The sequence below is a fragment of the Procambarus clarkii genome, chromosome 90, assembly GCF_040958095.1.
Source record: "Procambarus clarkii isolate CNS0578487 chromosome 90, FALCON_Pclarkii_2.0, whole genome shotgun sequence".
In the NCBI taxonomy this organism is placed as follows: domain Eukaryota; kingdom Metazoa; phylum Arthropoda; class Malacostraca; order Decapoda; family Cambaridae; genus Procambarus; species Procambarus clarkii.
In genome coordinates this window covers 8,777,308-8,802,598 of record NC_091239.1, presented here as the reverse complement: position 1 = coordinate 8,802,598, position 25,291 = coordinate 8,777,308, and the positions used below count along the sequence as shown (strand labels likewise).

Sequence of the window (25,291 nt, the reverse complement as noted above, 5' to 3'; positions counted from 1 at the left end):
CTAAGCAAATAACAATTTTATTATAATTATTGTTATAGTGTTGGTGGGGTGTAGCATGGGCTTGGTGTTGGTGGGGTGTAGCATGGGCGTGGTGTTCGTGGGGTGTAGCATGGGCGTGGTGTTGGTGGGGTGTAGCATGGGCGTGGTGTTGATGGGGTGTAGCATGGGCGTGGTGTTGGTGGGGTATAGCATGGGCGTGGTGTTGATGGGGTGTAGCATGGGCGTGGTGTTGGTGGGGTGTAGCATGGGCGTGGTGTTGGTGGGGTGTAGCATGGGCGTGGTGTTGATGGGGTGTAGCATGGGCGTGGTGTTGGTGGGGTATAGCATGGGCGTGGTGTTGATGGGGTGTAGCATGGGCGTGGTGTTGGTGGGGTGTAGCATGGGCGTGGTGTTGGTGGGGTGTAGCATGGGCGTGGTGTTGGTGGGGTGTAGCATGGGCGTTGTGTTGATGGGGTGTAGCATGGGCGTGGTGTTGGTGGGGTATAGCATGGGCGTGGTGTTGATGGGGTGTAGCATGGGCGTGGTGTTGGTGGGGTGTAGCATGGGCGTGGTGTTGGTGGGGTATAGCATGGGCGTGGTGTTGATGGGGTGTAGCATGGGCGTGGTGTTGGTAGGGTGTAGCATGGGCGTGGTGTTGGTGGGGTGTAGCATGGGCGTGGTGTTGATGGGGTGTAGCATGGGCGTGGTGTTGGTGGGGTGTAGCATGGGCGTGGTGTTGATGGGGTGTAGCATGGGCGTGGTGTTGGTGGGGTGTAGCATGGGCGTGGTGTTGATGGGGTGTAGCATGGGCGTGGTGTTGGTGGGGTGTAGCATGGGCGTGGTGTTGATGGGGTGTAGCATGGGCGTGGTGTTGGTGGGGTGTAGCATGGGCGTGGTGTTGATGGGGTGTAGCATGGGCGTGGTGTTGATGGGGTGTAGCATGGGCGTGGTGTTGGTGGGGTGTAGCATGGGCGTGATGTTGGTGGGGTGTAGCATGGGCGTGGTGTTGGTGGGGTGTAGCATGGGCGTGATGTTGGTGGGGTGTAGCATGGGCGTGATGTTGGTGGGGTGTAGCATGGGCGTGGTGTTGGTGGGGTGTAGCATGGGCGTGGTGTTGATGGGGTGTAGCATGGGCGTGGTGTTGATGGGGTGTAGCATGGGCGTGGTGTTGATGGGGGTGTAGCATGGGCGTGATGTTGGTGGGGTGTGGGGGGGAGGGTCTCCACTGTGTCACCCCGCCCTCCCCTCACCCACAAGTTCCAATGATGCAAGATGGTGCTAAAAGTAGCGAATTTGGCTATTTTTTAAAGCCCTGTGATCTTAATTTTTTCGTCTCGCTACGAATTTTCTGTTCAACAAAGATGCTATATTTTGTAATCATCTATGAAAATTTATATTGTGGTTATTTATTGATAAACAACCTTGCTACAATGTACCTTTTTATCATACTTGATATGTTAGATTAAGGACCCCGAAACGCTATGCGCATTATGCGCACACAAATGGAATGCATTAAAATAGGTGATGAATTATAGCATTTTTTATTCAATACATTCAATAATAATAATAATAATAATAATAAAACCAATAAAATCGTGTAGTGTTACTCTATGTATTCAAATATATTACTTTGATATCACTCATTAAACAAAATTTGCCCCAACCGCTATGCGTACTAGTGGCTTTAGGTATTGTATGTACTACCTCTATCTTTAAATCTAACAGAATGTTTGTACTGTAACGCTGCAACTATGTATATACTGTTCCTAAATAAATTATTATTATTATTATAAAATATTGAGTTACTTTGATTACAAAATCGCTACTTTTAGTCCTTCAGTTCGCTACTTTTAGCAATTCCAATCTGGCAACACTGCGGCCACACTAACAACAACAACACGGCTCCAGCCACAAAGGAAGTTGCTCATAGTCTGCGTGTTGTGAACACTGACGATAACTGGAACACCAGGACGCCACCACCACCATCACGGCCCACAGTTGCTACACCTACCACAGGCTAAATCTACCACAGGCTACATCTACCACAGGCTACATCTACCACAGGCTACACCTTCCACAGGCTACACCTACCATAGTTTCTACACCTTCCACAGGCTACACCTTCCACAGGCTACATCTACCACAGGCTACATCTACCTCAGGCTACATCTACCACAGGCTACACCTTCCACAGGCTACACCTACCACGAAGGAGACGCCTCCACACACAACCGGTGAGAACTAAGCTACTCAAGATTCCACGAACCTCGTTTTCTGCTTGTATTTCTAAAGAAATATGTGTAGAATAATAAACCTCACATTGTTTTAGTTAGGAAAGCACTATTTGTCAAATATAGATACTGTTCTTAACACTTTCGCGCTCTCGGCGCTCAAAAAAAAACAATACCCCAGATGCTTTCGGCACTTCGCGCGTCTACGTGGTAAGACCGAAAAGTGTACACTCTTTTGACTGTCCTGACAATAATTGAAGGCGCACGTATTTAAATTTGGTATCACTGTGTTCGCAATGAAATTGTCTATAAGAGCATACCTATAAAATGCCGCCCAAGCATAAGGAGTATCAACACCAAATAAAAAACTATGCAGATCACTCGCCGAGAGCGCCAAACAGCAACAAAATGTTTCCACTCTCTTAATGGTTGCGAAGCCTACAGTTGTCCTACATCGCTAATTTTGGTATCATTGGAATCGCAATAAAATTCTCTACACGGACATATGCATATGAATGTTTAATATAGGTAATTGCCCACCCGCAAGAGTGTGTGAAGTGGAGAGTAGTTAGCCGCGAGCGCACTGGCGAAAACACAGGGGGGAAATCATGCTTGGAAAGTTTATACGTTTCCTGACCCTAGTTTTCTATGCACGTATTTCTTTTTTATACCAATGTGTTCGCAATAAAATTTTCTATAAGATGAACTGTATAATATTTGTACAAAGCATGTGTAAGAGAAGCGCCAAATATAGAACCACGTCGCTCAGTATGCGTTCGCGGCAGAAACGAACGCATTGTTTTCGTTCGTTTGATGTTTGTCATGTTTATACTTGTTGAAACATTTTATAATTTGTATGACAGTGATCGCAGTAAAATTCCCTACACAGACATATACATAACACATACAAATATTTTCCACGTGTTGGATATATCAACGGCTAAAGGGAACCCACTGCCACACGCTCGCCACACCCCCAAACATACTTTGTGTATTTTTTTTTTACTCATAGAAGTTTATGTGATATAATAGTCATTCTGGTACCAAAACATTCGCAAATAAATTCTCTACAAAACAAAAGTATCCCCATCCATTTCGGTTAAAAAATGGAATTTATAGAAATATTTTTTCGATGGACGAGAAAAGTAGGCTGTTATGCGGAATCGTAGGAGAAAACGGCGACGAGTTATCTCTAATATAAAGCGCGAAAGTGTTAAGAGATTCCCCCATTTTGCACCCACAAGATAACGTAAGCTTAAAAGCTTACGTTATCTTGTGGGTGCAAGGGTTGACATGTTAATCTTGTTTGATAAGCTGTTCACTTGAGACAGTTAAGCAAGTCTCAGCTGTGTCTGGGTACAAGTGACAGGATGAACAACCCAGCGGGTTTTCCTATTGGGGAGTGTTGTACATGCTGCTATGATGCATCACGCTATTGTGATTTGTGTGTAATGAAGTAAGGGTGAAGAGGGAGAACGGCCTATTGAATAGCTCGAGTGCATGGGGGGAGTTGTGTAAAACCCTGGTTTGTGCCTCGGAGAGGCTGCAGGATCCAGTAAGTTCAGTAGAACTTCGGTTTCAACTCTTTGACCATGTCGTAGCTTAGTCGATTAAGGGAGCGTCTGAGATGCTCCCGTACGTAGGTTTGAATCTTCATCACGGCCATTGTGGATTTGTTCATGGGATTCTATATAAACAACCTATGTACTTCAACATAGTTTCCTATTGTTGGGAACAGTAAAGCTATTAGGTTTATTTATTTTCCCCTATGCATTCTAAAATTTATTTATTTTCCTTTATTATTTATTCATTTATTTATTTAATTTACAAAATTTCCCAATTTATTTTTCCCTATACTGTACATTCCAAAAAATAGGGGGCAAGGGGAAATTTGCAAGCACCCTTGTTCCCAGGTGGACAATGTAGCTCACAGTTACCTGGCATTGGCTAATTTGTCCGGTAATTGCCAGAACATAAGCACACAGGATACACTGTGATGTCTGCCTAGAGATAAACATTTCATTAGGGTCGATGTTCTATTGTGGGTAAAGCCGAGTGCCACTATTATTATACTGTATATATTTTTTCGTGCTAGGATATCAAGAATGGAGACAGTCATTGAGCAAAATGGTGGACAGGAGGAAGTAACAAAGCCATTGTCAGAGGACCAACAACTTGGAGAAAATGGGCTTGATGGCATTGGAGGCGCAGAAGTGGGTGCCAATGGAGATTTAGCAGATGCTGGATCAAAGGGAACCACGTAAGATATAAGCTTCACAAAAAGTCATATATAAAATTGTGTGTGAATAAATGAATGAATGATCATAATAACAAGTTTAAGACTCGTGGTAAAATGTTTCATTGAGAATATGTTGACACATTATCAATTAAAATGTGGAAGTAAACCCTTAGATAACACAGAAGTTATGTTTATGGAAAATGGGATGTTATTTAAAATGCACAATGTAAGCTGGATAACATATGGGAAAAATAGTGTTACAATCTGGTATGACAAATTTGTTCTTTACAGTAATTCTGTACCCTGATTACAATGTTGTTTGCATAAGATTTTTTGTGTATAAAACTATCTTCTGTAAGTTAAATTACACAGTACAAGAAGAGAGCTATGATCATTGTGTCCTTTCTTCTTTATAAATGTAATCAAATTTAAACTTAAAACTAGCATTATTTTTGGCAGACAACTTTCTTTTGAACATTTTACCGAAGAATGACATTGGTGCTTATCTATCAGTGACTACAAGGGAGTGAGATCTAGCTCTTTATGGCCTGTCTCATAGCTGGTATGCCAGTTGCCCCTTTCAGTGCTGTAGTAATATTTTCATCGTGTTTTCTTTTTAAAGTTGTGGCTGGAATTAGCTTCAATAACCTCTTCAAAGCATTCCACTTTCCTACCACCCATTCAGGGATCAAGAACTTCCTTATATCTCTCTGACACAACTGCATATCCAGTTTTCACCAATGTTTCCTTGTCTTACTTCTTTCTAATTTAAATAGGCTTCTTTTATCTACTTTTATCTATTCCCCTCAAGATCTTACATGTCATTTACCTGTCGATGATTCCAAGAATTAACGTCCCTGCAGCCCGGTCTCTGACCAGACCTCCTGGTTGGTGGTCTGGTCAACCAGGCTGTGTGATGTGGCTGCTTGCAGCCTGATGTATGAGTCACAGCCTGGTTGATCAGGTATCCTTAAAAGGTGTTTGTCAAGTTCTCTTTTGAGCACTGTGAGAGGTCAATCAATTATGCCCTGTATGTATAAAGGAAGTGTTGAAAAGTCTTGGGCCTTTGATGTTGATTGAGTTCTTTCAGCTTGCCTCTGCTTTTCAATGGGGCTATTTTGCACATCCTATCATGCCTTGTGGTATTATTTCTGTGTGCAGAATTGGAACAAGTCCTTCTAGTATTTTCCATGTGTAAATTATTATAAAAATCTCCCACCTTGGTTCTAGGGAATAAAAGATTTAAAATTTGTAAGTGGTCCCAGTATGGATTCTAGCAGTTAAAGATCTTTACACATTCTCCCAGTCTACAATTTCTCCAGCTTTGAATGGGTTATTAGTGTACAATAATATTCCACACTAGAGAGCACTCGTGCCTTAAAAGTATCGTCATTAAACTTTAGAAATGTTTGTCTAACGTTTTCACACATTTCCTTTTCATTATCCGTAAATCTGTTTCCCACTTTCAATTTATGAATTTTTACCTTTACCTGCACTTTACTTTTAATGAATTTATAGAATAAGTCTGATTTTGTTTTACATTTGCTCACAACAACTCTTGTACTCACTACATTTTCCTTATTTATATAGTGCTCCAACCACCATCCTTTTCAAATCATTTGGCACAGTGCCAGTTTACCCATGCTTTCTGGTATAATCTCCACACCAACTACATTTTTTTCTGTGTATTTAACAATTTTTGCACTCAGGTTTATTATCCTGCAAACAATGAGATGCTTACTGATTGTAGTCACATTATTGTAGTCATGTTTATAAACCTAATATTGACTTTTCAGGGCAGTAAATGTATCAAGAATAGCTAGAATGCCCGTGGAACGCGAAGCTATGCGATACAATGGGAATCACCGTCAACGTGGTCACTGTTTGGTATTTAATCACCGAATATTTGACCGCCATACTGGTCTTGGGGTAAGTAATTGTAGCACTATAGCAAGAATGATGAAGTCTTTAAAAGGTTTCATGTGTTGATTGATAGATAGATATCATTACCTCCTTGATAAATTGAAGGGGAACTTATCTCTTATCCCAATTCAGTTCATACACACTGGGGTTAGAGTAAGGATTTTTCAAGACTGATTATTATACTGTATTATAAGAGTGCTTCCTCGTTATTCACTACACTCACTACATTTATTTTCAAAGTATATTAAAACATAGGCCTCCAATTTTTAAACAAAAATGTATACTGTATTTCCATCAAACATAATCTGTAATCATTTGCTTGGCACTGTCATCCATAGTACCCCAGGTTTTTATTTTTTTATCTGGGATTGGGTGGTTATAAATAGGAGCTGCCTCGTATGGACCAATAGGCTTTCTGCAGTTGCCTTTGTTCTTATGTTCTTATCAGTCTGTGTATATGATCATTTTTCCATGGTTTGTTGACTACGATTGCTTTTATTCTTTTATATCTGTTATCTAGTTATTCTTTTATATCTATTATTAAGAGTTCGACATTATCCTATGGTTTGAGACTTGCCTCTGAAACGAATCTTGTAATATTTAAATTTACTTTATATCTAGATTTTAATTTCGACTGTTATCCAATGCTTCGTTGATTCAAAGTATCTGCGGCACTTGGTTGAACAGACATATGGTCTATATTACTTATTATCCTTTACTGTAGCAATGTAGCTTGCTGTTTCATTCACTCCAGAGTTTAAGTTGTAGGTGGGAGTGTTAAGTTGACAGTGTCCCACCAGCATGCTACCGATCATTTGCTTCCGAGCTGGTTGTGGTCTGGTTGCAGTTTTGCTGTTAACGTGTGCAGTATGTTTGGCTCTGTTGCTCCTACCACACACGCGTAACTCTGTGTGATAACCTGATGTAGCATGCCTAACTATACATCTTTCATATCTGCATTTGTTTATTATGTGAAAGTCTTGAGAGGAAATTTGGGATCATTTTACAAGCTTAATGGTTGTGCAAGTTTTGGCAGAACAGGCATTTCCTTGCAGGAGATTCATCCGGGGTGACCATTGATAGTAATATCTCGACGAATTTGTTCTCTGCTGATTCGGCCTCAGGATATATGTCTTTGTTAACTATTCACCAAAATTCTGAAGGTTGTCCAGGCTTGTATTTAGAATATTATCCATATGCATTGTTAGCAGTCCATCTCCTTACATAATTTAGTAAATGCAACTGACTTGCAAGCTTTTAAATGCTAGACAACTATATTACTAAGTTGATGAATTAGCCAGCCTCATCAGTTTTAGCATAATATTCTAAGCCTTTAAGTTGAAATCAATCTCAGTTTTATAAAGCTAGAGATCTTTATTATTATTATTATTATTATTATTATTATTCTTTGGGCTTTAGTATCGAATAATATATAAACTGGCCTTGTCTTAAATCTGATTTGTATCACCAAAGGGATTTTTAAACCAAGTTGATTGCATGATTCCTATTAGCTGGCAATTGTTTACCTGTATAATCCCCTTGCATGAGGGGGTTCAAGTGACATTACATTCAGTTTATGTCTGCACTACCAGAAGTGAATACTGTAAAGCTGTATTGGTGGCTATTGCATTGACAATGATCATTGTTGTAATGTGAGACAGGTGTCATTCTCATCACAGAAACTGCAATGCAGTTCACAATTCACATTTGACATTGTAAGCAAAACACAGTGAGTGGGATGTGAACAAGAGGACACAGGTGGAAACTTAGTACCTATGTGAGCCACAGAGACATTAGAAATCATTTTTTTCACTGTCAGTAGTTGCAGTAACAAATGGAATGCATTACAAAGTGATGTGGGCAGACTTCATACCCAGTTTCAAATATAGACATAATAGAGCCTAATAGGCTGAGGAAGCTGTTCACTAGTTGACTGTTAGAGAACAAAAATCTAAAGCTCAACCCCTACAAGCACAACTAGGTGAGCTCAACCCCTACAAGCACAACCCCTACAAGCACAACTAGGTGAGCTCAACCCCTACAAGCACAACCCCTACAAGCACAACCCCTACAAGCACAACCCCTACAAGCACAACCCCTACAAGCACAACCCCTACAAGCACAACCCCTACAAGCTCAACCCCTACAAGCACAACCCCTACAAGCACAACCCCTACAAGCACAACCCGTACAAGCACAACCCCTACAAGCACAACTAGGTGAGCTCAACCCCTACAAGCACAACCCCTACAAGCACAACCCCTACAAGCACAACCCCTACAAGCACAACCCCTACAAGCACAACCCCTACAAGCACAACCCCTACAAGCACAACCCCTACAAGCACAACCCCTACAAGCACAACCCCTACAAGCACAACCCCTACAAGCTCAACCCCTACAAGCACAACCCCTACAAGCACAACCCCTACAAGCACAACCCCTACAAGCACAACCCCTACAAGCACAACCCCTACAAGCACAACCCCTACAAGCACAACCCCTACAAGCACAACCCCTACAAGCACAACCCCTACAAGCTCAACCCCTACAAGCACAACCCCTACAAGCACAACCCCTACAAGCACAACCCCTACAAGCACAACCCCTACAAGCACAACCCCTACAAGCACAACCCCTACAAGCACAACCCCTACAAGCACAACTAGGTGAGCACATGTGGTGCTCACCTAGCTCCACCACCACCACCTTCTTACATTTGAAGAATTTTGGTGGTGGAGGCCAAAACAGTCAGTAATTTCAAAGCGTTGTATGGCAAAGAGTACTGGGAAGATGGGACACCATGAGCATAGCTCTCATCCTGTATCTACACATTATTCATGTTTATTATTTCAAGATATGGACATTATGCTGTCATATATTGCATGTATATTGTATGTGTAAGCTTTCTCTACTAATAAAAGTTCATTGTTTACGGTGAATATTAATAATTTTATAATTACACTTTTACTTTGCAGGAGCGGAATGGCACTGATAAAGACCGTGACCAAGTTCAGAATTTATTTGAAAAATTGGGCTTCAAAGTGAAAGTCTGTAATAATTTTAGCGTGGCCGAGATAAAAGTAGTAATTCAGGACAGTAAGTACTGTATATTTTACTGTATATAATAATGATCATGAAACATTTATTACATTAGCTAATCTTAACATATAGGATAGCAGGGATTGATTTAGGATACAATAATTACATAGAGATATTGTTATCACCACCATCACCATAACCCCAACCCTGTTTTCTATTTTAATGCGGCTGAACCCCTCTTATTTTATGCATGCTAAATGCAGAGGAAACCAAGGTCTTTTATTTACATTATTTTGTTTTCTATAAATAAATGTCCAATGACTCATGTTGAGACATCCCAATTGATAGGGGTACAGTGAAAGGGTTAAACTGTCTCTACATTCGCTGTTAGCAGTCTTCTTTGATCTTTCACATACATCTTTTAAAGTGTCAACTAATCTTTATACATGTGAGCAACGGTCTCACTTCTTACAGGTCGATATTCAATCCCTGTGACCATCCAAGTGGTTGGGCACCATTCCTTTCCTCCGTCCTATCCTAAATCCTTATCCTCATATTCCTTCCTTGTGCTGTATAGTCATGATGACTTGGTGCTGTTTCCTTATAATTACATTGCCAGGAGAACTGCTTCTGTTCAAATTATGCATTAAATTAACCCCCTATGCTAGTATTCTCGGTCTGTCTAAAAGACAGTAGAAATTAAGGACAGTTTACCAGAGCAGAAAATCAAAGCCATACCAGGCTGCAGTGAGGAGGTGAAACCATTCAGGAACTGAGGATCACATGGTGAAGTTGGGGTCCAAACACCTACCTGACAGAAAACAGACTAAATGAATTCAAAATCTCAAGGACCCTAACAACAGCTGACAAGGAAAGCCATTGAATACTGAAACAGGGACTGGACAGGGTAGGCCAGCTTGCAAAGCATCTGAAACAATTACTGTACAGTATTATGACAGGAAAAATTGCTTTCCTGCGCTTAACTCTTTGGTTTGCTCCTTGAGAAGCAGTATGATTTGCAATGGTACGTATCTCTGGTGGGTCAAAAGATTCACCATGAGCTTGATGTGTTCAGCATGTCCTTGACATGCCAGTGAGTTAAACACATTGCTACTGAAGTTTTACTCAAAAAATGGCATTTGTTAAACTTAACGCTCTAATTTTCTATGAGACTTAGTATACCTGTTGCCCATGATGCAGCCAGAAGTATAATATTTCTGATGTTAACGTCAAAATAATTATCTTTGTTTATACTTCCAATGTTTAATGTAGATGCTCCTCATTAAATTTACTTTTATACTCCTGTTTTCAGTGGCTTTTGGTACTGACCATACAGACTGTGATATGCTGGTTGTGGTGTTTATGTCACATGGTGAGCAAGATATCTTGTGGGGTAGAGATGGCCATATCAAAGCCGATTTTCTTTTTGAGAGCTTTCAAGGCGATCAGTGTAAATCTCTCGCTGGAAAACCCAAGTTGTTCTTCATCCAGGTAAGGCTCCCATGTATAAAGCAGTCTTGTATAATAAACATTAACCCCACATATTATAAGTAGGGCAAATTTGTGGTTTCAGACTATCCTGGACCATTATCAAATTGGCTTGTGGTGGCTCACGGTGCTCTGAAATCTAACCTTTTCCTGTTGTTTATTATGTTTGTATTTATTCTAACCATGTTATTGGAACTTTTATTTTTACTATTTATATACTGTATGCATTTTAATATGTTTATATTAGTGCTTCCTGCTGGATATTCTTAGGTACCATTAATTATTATGCCTCTTGATGTTCTTGAACTAGTTTCCTATTCCTTACTTTATTCATGAGCAACCTTGTAAGACTATAGGAACTGTACTGTACATTAAAAAGTTTCTTTGCCTCCTTTCATTATAGTGTTTATTTCTTCCATTCTTGTCCCTCCCACTCATTAGCACCTCTTATTTCACCTTCCATACTCCCATTTTTATTTAACACCAATTGTAGCCAAGACATTAAATATTCACTGCATCTATTAGTAACATGATCCAGATTTATCAACACTCTTCCCCTTATGTCAGCCTTCAGATTGTAGCTGTTGACCAATCACAGGCAAATAGGCCTCTGATGTCATAGCCAAAGCACTGCGCATGCACGCCAACACCTCATTTGATAAGAGATTATAGCAGGGAGGACCTTGGCTTGTGAGATCTGTATCTCCTACAATAAAGAAGTCATAGAAGCAGCCTGGTGTATTCCTACTGTTCCTAGTAAGCACAAAAGACAAGCGCTCACACATCTATGACAGCAAAAAATGTTGTAATACATTCATTGTTTACTTTCCCCTTATCTTCATACAACTACTGTACCTTTAACCTTTTTGTAAAATAATTTATTACAAAATCTTCACTCAACATTTCCCCCTTAAGATAACTCTTCTTATCCTTTTTAATCCCTAATAAATTTCCTTACAATGTTTTTACACTTATTATATTCCATCTTTCTTCTGTCTCATATTATCTGATAAATTTTTCTGTGGCATATTTTTTTTTACATGTATCACTTGTCATCTCAATATTATCTTTGACATTTTCACTTAACCATGCAGATCTCTTCCCTAATGTACTGTACCCAGTACAGTTTATCCATTTTGTATTCACTTACTCAGTCATTTCCCATTACATAGCCTAATAATTTACCTTTTCAGTCTTAAAAGTTTATCCTTTCTTTCAGTTTCCAACTTCCTAACATTAAGACATGTTCTTATGTAACTGTTTCATGTGGCCATCAGACTGTGAGAGAGGAAGAGTTCTGTATCATATGGACTGTAGGTATGTAGAGAACCACAAACATAATTAAAATAAAAAATTTCTCCTAAATTCTTCATATTCGTATCTTTGCCATGGTGTTTTGTAGGCATGTCGTGGTGAGGGTCTAGATGCTGGTGTGACACTGGTGCGCGCTCGGCCTAGTGATGAGACCGACTCTGGTTACCTGTCCTACAAAATTCCAGAAACGGCTGACTTTCTAATTTGCTGGTCCACCGTACCAGGTAAGTTACGCATAATTGTACGGACCAGCTATCCTTCAGGTCATGAGAGCTTTGTGCCTAGGTGTCTTCTATATGGCAAGAAATATATGGAATATAATATCTAGACTATTTTCTGAAGAAAGTGTGTTAGTAAGGTTTATGTAGGATTTTACAAAATATTTTGGATATGATTCCTTGCTGGGAAAATTATTAAAAATGTTGACGATGTGATGTGTTAGGTAGTATGTGTGTGAGAACAGTGGAAGATGGGGTTGAGCCCTGGGCAATGAAGGATGTCCGGCCACTGGTTCTTAACTGTTTGTTCACTCGGCAATAATTGGGAATCTGGTGTAAACTGATCGGTGGATTGTGTTCCACTGAAAACTGGTAGGGTAAAGCTTTAAGATGAGCCGTGGGAAGGGGGAGCTATTAGCCTTTTAGCATGAATTGGAAATTTTCTGCACTTGTTCCCTCATGTATAAAAAATAAAAAATATTATCTGACACTGTAAAAGCAGTTCTTCACTTCAGCTGTCTATGCCGATTGAGTCAATGCATGATATCAGTTAGGAGTGCTCTGTGCTTAGATGGAGATACTGGAAGACAGTAAAAGTGAGGCAAAAGGGAGTTAAAAATGGAAGGTATGAATAAGGTTTAAGGTTAAAGTGAGAAAGTATGTGGTCATAAATAGTGGGAAAGTGTGTGCATGGATAGGAATACTTAGCCAAGCTTCTGAAATTACTGGGGAAATGTTTGTCTGAGGAGCACTAAATCAGGCCTATTCTATAAATGTGAATTTAACTTTTTTCAAACCTTGAGTAATTTCAGGTCATTTTTCATGGCGTAACACCACCAACGGATCCTGGTTCATACAGTCGTTGGTTCATGTCTTGAGCACGGAATACACCCATGAAGATTTGCTGTCGATGATGATAAATGTCAATAGATACATGATTGTTAACTTTGAATCCAACTGCCCTTGTGAGTATTTCCTTTAGATTGAGTATATATGCTAAATAGGAATATGCCTAATTAAATCATACCAATTTATAATTTCTATTTTGGCAATTTGCCATAAGACTAAATATCTGTACCACAGTAAAATAAAAATTAATTTGTGATTTGTTGCAAGTAATGGTTACATTTCTGAGCGTAAGCCACTTGATTATTCCCATATGTAAGCTTCCAATTCTCCAAGGACATCGTGGAAGCCAAACTGAGTCAAACCTTCTCCCAACACCAGTTTAGCAGGAATCTTTTCTAAACACCCTTGCTTCAGCCTTATGGAAAATTGCTAATCCAGCCTAGAGTGACCATCAGGAGCTCTCAGCCCACTCAAAACGTCTTTCAAACAATAGTCTATGCTATCCAACACTAGATGGCAGAACCAGTTACGTACACAAGCAGCCATTACTCACCTCACACTTGTCCCAGAGTTTTAACTGAGATGGCCTTCAGGTCAGCAAAAGACATCTTTGTAAGATATGTGGGAGTTGATTCATTCCAAAACATTCTGTGGCTTGTGCTGTGAACCTATGCTTCACAGATACTTCACGATTGTGTGGGTTCATTGTTTTTACCAGTCTCTTGAACTTTTACCAAAACAGTATTGGCATATTATTTTTGAGGTCATCCAGTTGGGGTTTTTTCTTCCTCTTTGAGTTGACCCTAACTCTCTCAGGGCCTAGTGATCATGACCCTGTTCACAGATGTTTGAGTTAAATGTATTCATGATTCATTTAAACTTGTGGGTCTTGATTGTTAGTGTTCTGGTCTGTTTTTCAGTAATGAGTGTGCCCTCTCCTTTTCCTTTTTTGTGGTAGACAAGGTTAGGATATGAGTTATAATCTTGTCACGCCTTTAGACTTTGTTCCTGAGACAATTTCTATTACCAGTGGCAGGAGTGGTGCTCATGCATGACACCATGACTGTGGCAGGAGTGGTGGTTAAGCATGGCACCATGACTGTGGCAGGACCAGTGGTCAAGTAACCAGCCTCTGGTAGCAACAGAATAGCTGAATTGAGAAGGGTATTTTCACAGGCTCAAAGCATATATTTTGGCGTGTGAAAAATGTTGATAAAGGAGGTTTTGACTTGGAACACCTCCTGGTGTTCCAAGTCAAACTTAAATGGCTGAATATATAAAGAGCATCAATCATTTATATTATTGTAGTTAAAAACATTCTCTACATTTTTAGTTATTTCTATATGCTGTACAGTATTGCTAAAAGTATAAGTGTTTAGCACATTACCAGTAATTATATATATATAGCCTAGATAGAAAAACAAGGATCTTGGCAGAGCTTGGCAAACTGTTGAATACTTTGTAATTCTTTCTTAAAATTTGTATTAGCTATATATCTAACAACCAAGCAGGTTTTCATTTGCATTATAAATGTCATATGATGCATGTACATAACAGCATAGGTAAATAATGAGAATTTGTCGAACATATTTTATGTACAGTGAATATATCCCACATTCACTGCAAGACATGGTTGGTGTTTATGATAGATATGTTACCGCAGATTCTTTTTTCAGAGGATTGAATATTGGTAGATCTATAAAGAGTTTTAATGAATCTCTTGTTAGGTAGCTGTTGACTATCCACTTGAGGAAAGATATTTAGGGATTCATGAAAGATCTAAAGTGGGCAAAAATCAACAAGCATCATTATAATCTTGAGCAACGATTGTGAGACTAATCTTATTAGGCCTCATAGTAAATGGAGGAACAGCAGCTGCGTGTTCTGGACGACAATCTTCACAATTTGGAAATAACGTTATGCTTTGATCATTTAGATATTGGGTAATTATTCATAATTATGAGCAAATCTTCCCATCCAACCTTCATAAAGGAGAAGTTTCCCAATCTTTTCAGTTATAGATGGATGGTGTCCAGATGGTATCATACCAGTCCTTGTATAAGGTACTGTATTGACACACGTGTGAGTACAGTATAGATCTTGATATTCCTCAAATTATGTTGCTCAGTTTGTGTTCCCAGTTGAGCATGATGACACCAATCAAAATAATTATATTTTGATCAGGATGGTTTTCATATTAGGAGAAAGGACAGATATTAAATAGATTTTTCTCCCATACTCATATTGATCAGTTTACTTTTCCCTAGCTATGAAATTGAGTTAAAAAATAAAAAAAAAATTCAGACAGCTTTGCATGTTTAAATTACATGTTTCCCCATTCTTTGTATAACGGGATTTCAATGCTGGATTTGAATTTAGTTTGCATGGTATGTCTTCTAAAGCAGCATTTGCCGCAGATGAAAGAAAAAACCATGATAAGAAAACTCATTTGATTTGGCTTCGTGTGACGTCTTTGGTCGCTTTGATTGCATGTAGTTGGGTTATTGCAGCGCTTTCTCCGACATTTTTTGTTGTACGCCGGAAGTTGGTGTCTTGTATTTGTTATTGCCTTATACGCTGTCACAAACAAAACCTATAAATTATATGAAACTTATTAAAGAACTCTTTCAAAGAAAGAGGTCCAGGGATGGTTCTGGATAATAAATTGTCACCAGAGGACCACATATTTCACATTGTCTGGGACAGGAAGCGTTTACTTAGGCCTATTGAGATTCCCTAGGCCAGGGATGGCAAACTAAATTTGCTAGCATGTGGCATTTACCCGCCAAACACACACCGAAACTACGACGTTGGTACAATGTTCGAACAAGTTTTAACATCACCTAACCAATATACCAAGTTGTAACAACGTTCTAATACGTCATAAGCACGTTAAGCCAAGATGTAACAACTTTATTACAAATTGTAACAAGCAGAAAATAGAGACAGTTTCGGTTTGTGTTTCCAGGGTAGTGCCAAATGAAGTAGCAAATGATTTTTTTTACAAACCTAGAGCAGTAAGAAGTGTTCACAGCCATCTCGTGCATGACTTGAACACCAAATTACAGGGATCTGCCAAAAGACAAATAAGCAAGAGGACTACATTTTCCTTACATAGGGAAGAGACTTATCAGGGCAAAGCACCAAGCCATTACGAATATATAGTACTGGAAAAGGGTCAGGATAAGGATTAGGGATGGGAATGGGGGAAAGGAATGGTGCCCAACCACTTGGACGGTCGGGGATTGAACGCCGACCTGCAAGAAGCGAGACCGTCACTCTTGTCACTCTACAGTCCAGACCAAGTGATTGGTTTTTCTTTACACAGTTCATTATTATTTTACTAACTTATAAATTTCACTTCTTGGGAATTATAAATTTCAGTTTACTAATTTATAAATTTATCTTGGGAAAGAGAAGGTGCAAGAGGGAAGTAGTGGAGGCAAATTTCCTATTTTTATATTCAACTATATATACAGTATTTGATAAAATGCAACGAGTTAAGAGAATCATTGCAACAGTTGATTAATGGTTAAGAGATGTGGTTCAGAAGCTGTTGCTGGCTCTCTTCAAATAAAATTAGGTAACACACATTCACAAACACTGCTCCATGTGTTTAACCCTTAAACTACTTGTGTAATTCTCAAATGTTAGACCCATGATGCTCATGTCGCTTGTGAACGACTTAACATGTTTCTTAATATTCACAGTTGTTGAATATTCTATGTAGTTGTCATTCAGTACTGGGAGACCTCTGGCAATTGGTTGCCATACTGAGGAAGAATCCTAAAAGCCTTAGCTATCGTCCTTGACATTATTACAAAATTTGGCATTTGGCAAATATTTAAAGGGAAACTCCATGCATCATCTTGCTTCCTAATTGATAATACTGTAAATCTCATCAAACTGTGTTGATTTTGTATTTCTTATATTTTGAAACAATTATGCAATTATATTGCTTTACATTTGTTTCTGCAGCTCAGCCCCACATGCACGGAAAGAAACAGGCAGCCAGTATTGTCGCTACTTTGATGCGCAAGGTATACCTCACTCCCAAGTATTGACAACGTGACGAGTGTAGACGTTCACAACGTTCATTACGGATGGCACTGGAGGCACCAATAGCCTCGGAAGAACACCTTGAAATTTCTGAACATCCAGATCCTCGTGTATCCTTAAGGTCTCAAATAGGTAAGTTCTTGTGCTGGCCAGTAAAACTCAAGAAGAAACCCCTTAAATTCTCTAACATAAGAAAAGCAAAGCAAAACAAGCCATTGTGGAAGTTTAATCGGAGTTTAGAAACCCCAGACTAGCAGGAGATCAATTAGTTTGAAAAGTCCAACAAATAATGAGCCAAAGTCTACATTTACTGAAATACTGCATTTATATCCTGAGTCATTGTTGCTAATTGCTCTGTGAAAATTATACTTTTTAAAAAAACAAATTTAAATAGGAAAATTAGTGTGTTTTTCAATAGTGTGTGTTCTTAAAAGATAATACCAAGGATTAAATTTGAATAATTGTCTTTTAATAATATCTAATATAACTGAAGTCAGTAATTTTATCTGTCAATTTTTAACTTGAAGTGTACAAAGAAATCTGCAGGTACCTTGTAAAGTCTGTCATTTTGATACACATGAACTTTATCAGGTAGAAATGTCTTTCATTGCCATGAGTGATAACCTTATCATATAGAAATGTCTTTCATTATTGTGACTTAGAAGAAGTTAGATTAGAAAATTTTAGGAACATGACACACCTCTGTTGCACTGTTAGCATGCTTTCACCTCTTAGTATCATTAACAGATGACTTGCTTTATGCATTTATTCACTGATTTCAGGTAAATCTGTGTAGACAATAGATCCACTTGCATTACCTAAAATAGCCTTTAAACAGTGTTAGTGTGTTGTTGTCACAGAAAATGTATGTGTTAAAATATGCACATTGGACGTGCCATACGGGATATGGTAGTTGTGCAGTTAACTCCACGGTACAAGTGGTTCCACAATGCCTAAGTCTTTCATGTGTGATTTTGATTGTGCCAGTGATTGTACATTGTGACTTGACTGTGATTGGATTTGATAATTACACATTATTTAATAGGAAGAATATCTTGAAATAATAATTTAACGAGCTGTTCTTTAAGTAGCGATTCATGATCTGAATGTTTAAGCTTAATTGTAAAAACAAAGATATGTAATGTTTTTTGCCAGTAGGTATGCCCTCCATGAGTAACATTGATACAAAATAATGAATGTGATTACATATTATATTGAATGACAGATATTTCCACATCTTTCCTTATCTCAAGACATATTACTTGTACAAAGACTTGTAGGCAATTAGAAGCTTGCCATTAATATCAACATATTTTGCACACTGAATATGAGTCCTTTTATCATGTTTGTTGTATTTTATAATATATAATGATAATCTGAATGTAAATTGCAATGCATTAATCATAAATATTGTGTATAATTTTCAATAGATCACAAAATTACTTGTTCTTATTTTTAAATTCAGTACATACTTTATTTAGTATAGCTTACAAATGGGCCAATCAGATGCTGAAGTAGAGACCCTACTGTTATCTGTGTTTAGTGAACATCTGTTCAGTAGTTAGACTTTTGATTAGAAATCCTTTATTAATGTATAGTTATATAAGAATTTAATGTTTTGGAAATATATACACTTGAGTGTGCTCATCACCTCTGAAGCCCACACGCAGGTAAAATGAGTGACCGACTCCTTTGCTTGCTTTTGAAACTACTTATTTAAACTGGGTACATTTTGGTCCCTTAAACCAACCCAAGCAAGGATGGGAAAGTTAGCAAATATGTCAAACAATGTTCTTGAATTATGAGCCGTTTGCCCATTTGGTTACAGTTGTATTAATTGGCAAGTTTTATGAACATGGTGGAGGACTACACTAAATCTGTTCATTATATATTAGTATGTTATTTTGTTACTATGTTTTTGTTGTGAATAGTTTTCATATACAATATTTGAATACTTTAATGTTTATTTTTTTAGAAACACAATTTTCTCTTGTACTGTATGTCTGAGTATATAAAGTAACTATACAAAAAGCTGGTTATAGGATTCTACAATTAGTATATAGGAAATTTCCTGGAACATTTGACCAGCAATACTTTGAAATACTGTACTGAAGATGAAAAAATAATAAATTGATATTAATACTGATATTTATCATCTCCATACTTCGTAAATATCAAGCAATTTTGTTCTGAAATATTTGTTTGTACGTGTACAATTTTGTTTCGAGAAATCTTAAACAATTTGATTATCATATATCAACTAAATTAATTTGAAATGTTGCAGACTACTGTACACCTTTAAACCATTGATAGGAATATTTAAATATGGGATAATGAAGGCTCTGATTGTTTTTCAAATAAATAATAATTAATATGCAAGTTTTGACGTGCTGCTGTCATTCAGTACTGTACGTGGAAAAATTGCATAGTACGTATTGTTGAAATTAATAATTGTGTTTGTATTTATAGGTTATTCTTATTATATTCAGTTATATGCATTATATTGTGTTTTTTATACTATAAAGTGTATAAGCCTCAAAGGCTGTGTGTGAAAAGAGTTTGAGGACTTGGAAGTATGTCACCATTAAAGCAAAATACATACATCTGGTTATACGAGTTCCTCTTTGCATTTTTATATATTGCTCAAAGTTTCTCCATGATTTTTTTTTATTGTGGATAAATGTCTTGTTTCATAAAGCATTTAGATACTGTTGAACTAGGCATGTGTCCAGGGGAGTTCTCAATAATATGAGTAGTTCAGACATAACTCTATATTGTACAGTTTTGTGTTCCATCTTGTGTATGGAGCTGTTGCAAATTAACTTCTTGCATGGCAGAAATTTCTGCTTTCTAAGAAGTACAGTATTCTTTTATCCAAGTATTTGGTTTCTTTTTCTAACTTCAGAAAGAAAATATAAGACATTGTAAGTCTTGTACTCTATTATGGTATTTAGTATTTATACAAAATTGGTTGGATAAATAATTTCTTCTGATCAGGAGATTAATATATTTTTGATAATCCTTCCATAAATACGCAACTTTATTTGGACCCAATTGTCTGTTATTATTTGGTTTCCTAGGAGTGGTTTTTGTGACTCATTGCCTTTCTGGTACAATGCCATCTCTTTCCAGTTGTGAAAGAAGAGAATGGTCCTCGACTTGTAAAGGTAGGCCAACCTCATCCTTTCTCTAACTTTATGCTTTATCACCCTGTCTATTGGTCAGTGGGTGTTGCCTCAAGGGAGATGGGTTCTCTCTCTGTCTCCAGGATGCCTATTGTTATCAGTACCAATATAGGTGGAGTTCAGGGACTTTTGGGGGGTTTTGTTTCGAGAACATGAGTTTCCACTTTGCAAATCTCCCCATCAGTTCAAATCTCGCTCTGTGACTTTTACTTTTCTTACCAGGGTGATTCTCCAGCCCGTCCTCTGAGGGTTTCCCAACGTCAAAAAAAACGGTCAATTTAAGGTGTCCTCTTCTAACCTACCAGAGGACCAAAAGTAGAAAACGGGACAGTATGTCACTTTTGCGAGCCGCTTCCACTTTCTAGTATGACAATTTTTGGTGTTAAGTAACACATACCAGCGAAAAGGGATGTTCTTTGTAGGAGGACAGGTAGGAGTCTTCATGTATGTTAGCCTCTGGGCATGCATTTTTGGCCTTCCTCAACAGAAACCTGATAAAAGTTTGGGCTTCATTTCAAATTGACTTGAAAATTGTGTATAAACAAAACACGTCGAGTCTTTCATTATTGAGGAGTGTAACCCAGTGGCCAAAAAAATTGGTCATTGTTTTTTCAAGCTACAGAGTACTGGTATTTACTTTCAAGTATCTCTTTTGTTCTCTGCATCATTGCAACAGAATCATAAAATGTGCTCAAGGTCATTAGAAACTAAAAACATTCAAAACTAGTGTACAGTACATGTAATGACCAGGCAGGCTTTACAGGAGCATTGGAAAAACAGAAGTCGGAAGGCTTAGAGTTGTATTAAGAGACAAGCTGAAAGATCAAACCAAACCCCAGCTCTATTTCTTGTCATGTCTACTCATAATGTACTGTACAGTACAGTATCTAAATTGGGGTAGGAGGCATTTTTTTTATTTTGAGAATATTTGCAATAGAGATAATATAAATATTTGTGATTTCTATAGACATTCCTGGTATAGGTATATACAGTACATCATTATACTATTGTTTACTATCAAAATATATCTTGTTTACTTTCACACCCATTATTCTTGAAAAAATGTGTAAATTGTAAATTGACACTCAAATTTGGGGATGATTTTGCCTATTATTATTTTCATTTGATATTAATATTCAGTATTATAAATATATTTTGTTGGGATATGAATAAAGTTAATACAGTAATGTACAGTGGAAATGGATTAATGTTTAATAATCTAGCCTTACGATATGAACTCTCGGTTGCTTATCATTTTTTGATAAATAGGCTGATATTTGTATTACAAAAATAAATTATAAAATTTGTCACAATACATGGTGAAATCCAGGTAACACACATTGGTAAAACATCAAATTGTATTGAAATGTCAACCAAAAATATGTATACTGTATTTTAGTAATACTATACATGATTCCCATTCATGAACATGCTGTTAATAGTGCCCTCCCAAAAAAGTAATTATCAAAACCTAAGAGTGTGTATTCATATATTTTCAGAGCATAGTATGCTTAAATATTGTACAGACTCTGTAGAACATCTGTATTGCACTCTGAAAGTGAAGTATATTAACACTGGATGATAAAGTAGACCCAAGGCGGCAAGTGCAGTGAGGCCGACCCACATTGTCCAAGTCAGTTATGATCAAATGGTTAGAAGTGGTAAAGACAGTAGAGAGAAGAGTAAGCTGTGTGTGCATGTATGCTCTTCAGGTATCTTCTCATTCCTTTCTTGCCAGTTGTATTATCTATCCATGAAAGTTTGTTTGTGGAGGTGATGAGTCACAATAACGTGGCTAAAATATGTTGACCAGACCACACACTAGAAGGTGAAGGGACGACGACGTTTCGGTCCGTCCTGGACTATTCTCAAGTCGATTCGTTTGTGTTTGTGGCCTCCATCACAGTACTGTATTTATCAATGATTCTAAGACACTAAAATTAATATCTAAAATCTTTAACATATTATTTATACTGCACAGTACTGTACTTAATTGTGTAAGAGCACTATTGGTATTTAAACTAAATTGAGTATTATATATTTGAAACACAATTAAAATTGTGTTTTGAAAATACTGTTCTAAATGCCTATTTGTACTGAAATGATAAATAATCGAGTCAACCAGAAGAGAAATGTACGTTTCTGGAATCGTGGTGTACAGTGTTGCCAAAAATGAGTGACAAAGAGCAGGTGGTGAAGTGTTACATTATTTAACTTCAAATAGCATTATATTTATGTAGTCAATTATTATTCAGTACTGTATTTAATCCCAAGTTTTGAGCAGATCTAAGTGTTTTAACTAATAATATTACCTCAAACATGATTTTTCAGGCCAGTTAAAAGCTAAAGACAGTGATCTTATTTGTGGCACTTTAAATAAGTTTTCTTATTGTCCTTGTTACATATACTGTAGTGTTTTTGTACTTTTTTATACTAAAGTTTTATGGTTGTGCTCAAACATTGTCCTTACACATCAGTGTTATGTATATCTTGGGTATTTAATACCCATTCCTAGAGTGCAATAAAATTGTCTATAACATTGGTTACTTTTAGTAACCCTTATGAGAATATATCCATTTATTATATCCTCTTAAGGGGGTTATCTTGAGATCTTGAGGTTATCTTGAGATGATTTCGGGGCTTTTTTAGTGTCCCCGCGGCCCGATCCTCGACCAGGCCTCCACCCCCAGGCAGCAGCCCGTGACAGCTGACTAACACCCAGGTACCTATTTTACTGCTAGGTAACAGGGGCATAGGGTGAAAGGAACTCTGCCCATTGTTTCTCGCTGGCACCTGGGATCAAACCCAGGCCCACAAGTCCAGCGTGCTGTCCGCTCGGCCGACCGGCTCCTCCTCCTTTAGGGTGAGCAGAAAATGGTGACAGTGATGCAGATAAACAATAATTAGAGGGAAGACTGGTTGATACCTGGTTGATGGGGTTTTGGGAGTTCTTCTACTCCCCAAACTAAAGAAGACGGTATCTCACAAGGCAAACTCTTCATCTTATATAAAGTGTCTACTTCATGTTTCTTTGTATCCTCATATATCCTGTAATACTTGTTTGCAATAAAATGCAAACTGAAAATCTAGATGGTAAAACCGTTCTGTTTTTTTTTTTTTTTTTTTTTGGAAGGCCTACATGAACAGCATCTTGGCATGGTGGTCATAGGCACTTTTATTGCTCAAAATGTATTTGAAAGTGGCATAATGAAACCTCTCTCTTTGCTAAAGTCTTAAGTTGTTATTGTGGCTTCGTCATCAATCCCTTGCATGTTTGCATACTCTGTTTAACTGGAAAAAAAGTGCAATATAATTTTTGGGCATAAAGTAAACAAGTAAAATATTACTTGTTTTTATTTAAAGAAACATATACTAAAAATGTACGTAATGGTGTTTTAATACAAATCAAATTTATACATATGCAAGTAATTAAATAATTTAGTTATATGGCACAAATAAGTGTCTAAGTGAATTTATCTGAGGGCTACCATCTCTATGTCCTTGACGAGGAGAGGAAGCCAGCAGTTTGTCAAAGGTTTTCCCATTTGTTCTGATGATTTGATCTGTCTGGATTTTGAACTGCAACAATGGTTTGGCATTTTCAGCTTCACCACGTAGGCAGTTTTATGGGTATATTATCCCGTGGGTGAAAAAGCATCTGTTTTCTGTACATTGTGGCTAGTTGAGCTTAAAGCTGTTACTCCTTGTATGTGTAACATTTGACCTTGTAAAAGAAGGAGGGGTTTGGATCAATATCTTCTAAATTGTAAAGTATTTTTAAACTATCGATGAGATTTGCCCTGTCATATCTGGTTTGCAGTGTTGTTAGTCATATTGCCCTATATTATTTTATAATATATATATATATATAAATATATATAATATTGGTATATACTGGCAGCAGGGATACTGGTTAGAGGGATAGAAGCCCTACATCAGAAGATAGTAAATACAGAATATGCGGTCATATTCAATGAGACATATATATAATATATATATATATATATATATATATATATATATATATATATATATATATATATATATATATATATATATATATATATATATATATATATATATATATATATATATATATGTATGTATGTATGTATGTATGTATGTATGTATGTATGTATGTATGTATGTATGTATGTATGTATGTATGTATGTATGTATGTATGTATGTATGTATGTATGTATGTATGTATGTATGTATGTATGTATGTATGTATGTATGTATGGATGGTGGGAGAGGTCCCCCTCCCCTCAGTGTCGAACCATAGACCCTCCTAAGGATGTAACTGTACAACAGGTAACTCCCGGTTACCTATTTACTGTGATTTATTTCAAGCTACGGCAACCAATCTCAATTTCAGACGTTTTCATCAATTTTAGCATACTGCTTATTCAAAAATGAGTATTTTCTAGAATAGAAATTAATGTTGTTATATAAAAGAATGTGTTCTATAGGTTAGGTTAGGCTGTTTTGGCAATTATTGTATTTGCAGTACGTGGATGAAGCGTTCAGAGGTGCGATTCGAGCTTTGGATATGAACGAAGCACTGCTCGAGAAAAGTACGTAAGTCGTCAGTTGTGTTGTGTGTAAATTATTGTGTTCACTTGTCACTCCTGGCTGTCTTTGTGACATGCTACTACAACCCTTCAGTTGTAGTAGTGCTACAACTACATCCATCCGTCCTACTACATCCTTCAGGCCAAGATAAGTAAAATTATGACTTACCTAGATTTTAATTAGTTTGTA

The 25,291-nt window shown here is 37.6% G+C and overlaps 2 protein-coding genes across 3 annotated transcripts; one reads left to right on the top strand and one right to left on the bottom strand.

Annotated features, from left to right (window-relative positions):
- On the bottom strand, positions 1–1,137 carry LOC138359401 (mucin-2-like). Its single transcript, XM_069318530.1, has one exon. It carries the CDS (start codon positions 1,135–1,137, stop codon positions 1–3), a length of 1,137 nt encoding a protein of 378 aa, XP_069174631.1.
- A 702-nt stretch (positions 1,138–1,839) lies between these two features.
- LOC123746535 (caspase-1) lies at positions 1,840–23,065 on the top strand. 2 transcript variants are annotated; one of them, XM_045728104.2, is made up of 8 exons: positions 1,840–2,213; positions 4,306–4,470; positions 6,246–6,378; positions 9,350–9,470; positions 10,726–10,904; positions 12,304–12,439; positions 13,246–13,398; positions 17,261–23,065. In XM_045728104.2, exons 2-8 carry the CDS (start codon positions 4,316–4,318, stop codon positions 17,344–17,346), a joined length of 963 nt encoding a protein of 320 aa, XP_045584060.1. In that variant the 5' UTR covers positions 1,840–2,213; positions 4,306–4,315; the 3' UTR covers positions 17,347–23,065. The 2 variants fall into 2 exon arrangements, with proteins under 2 accessions (XP_045584060.1, XP_069174400.1); XM_069318299.1 differs by having other exon boundaries at positions 13,237–13,398.
- Positions 23,066–25,291: the final 2,226 nt, after the last annotated feature.

Bases quoted from the DNA above. Each gene is read 5' to 3' on its own strand.
- LOC138359401 (XM_069318530.1), bottom strand. From the start codon at position 1,137: ATGCTACACCCCATCAACACCACGCCCATGCTACACCCCATCAACACC.
- LOC123746535 (XM_069318299.1), top strand. From the start codon at position 4,316: ATGGAGACAGTCATTGAGCAAAATGGTGGACAGGAGGAAGTAACAAAG. The intron at 4,471-6,245 runs GTAAGATATAAG...TTGACTTTTCAG, and splicing joins GCTGGATCAAAGGGAACCAC to GGCAGTAAATGTATCAAGAA. The intron at 9,471-10,725 runs GTAAGTACTGTA...TCCTGTTTTCAG, and splicing joins AAAAGTAGTAATTCAGGACA to TGGCTTTTGGTACTGACCAT.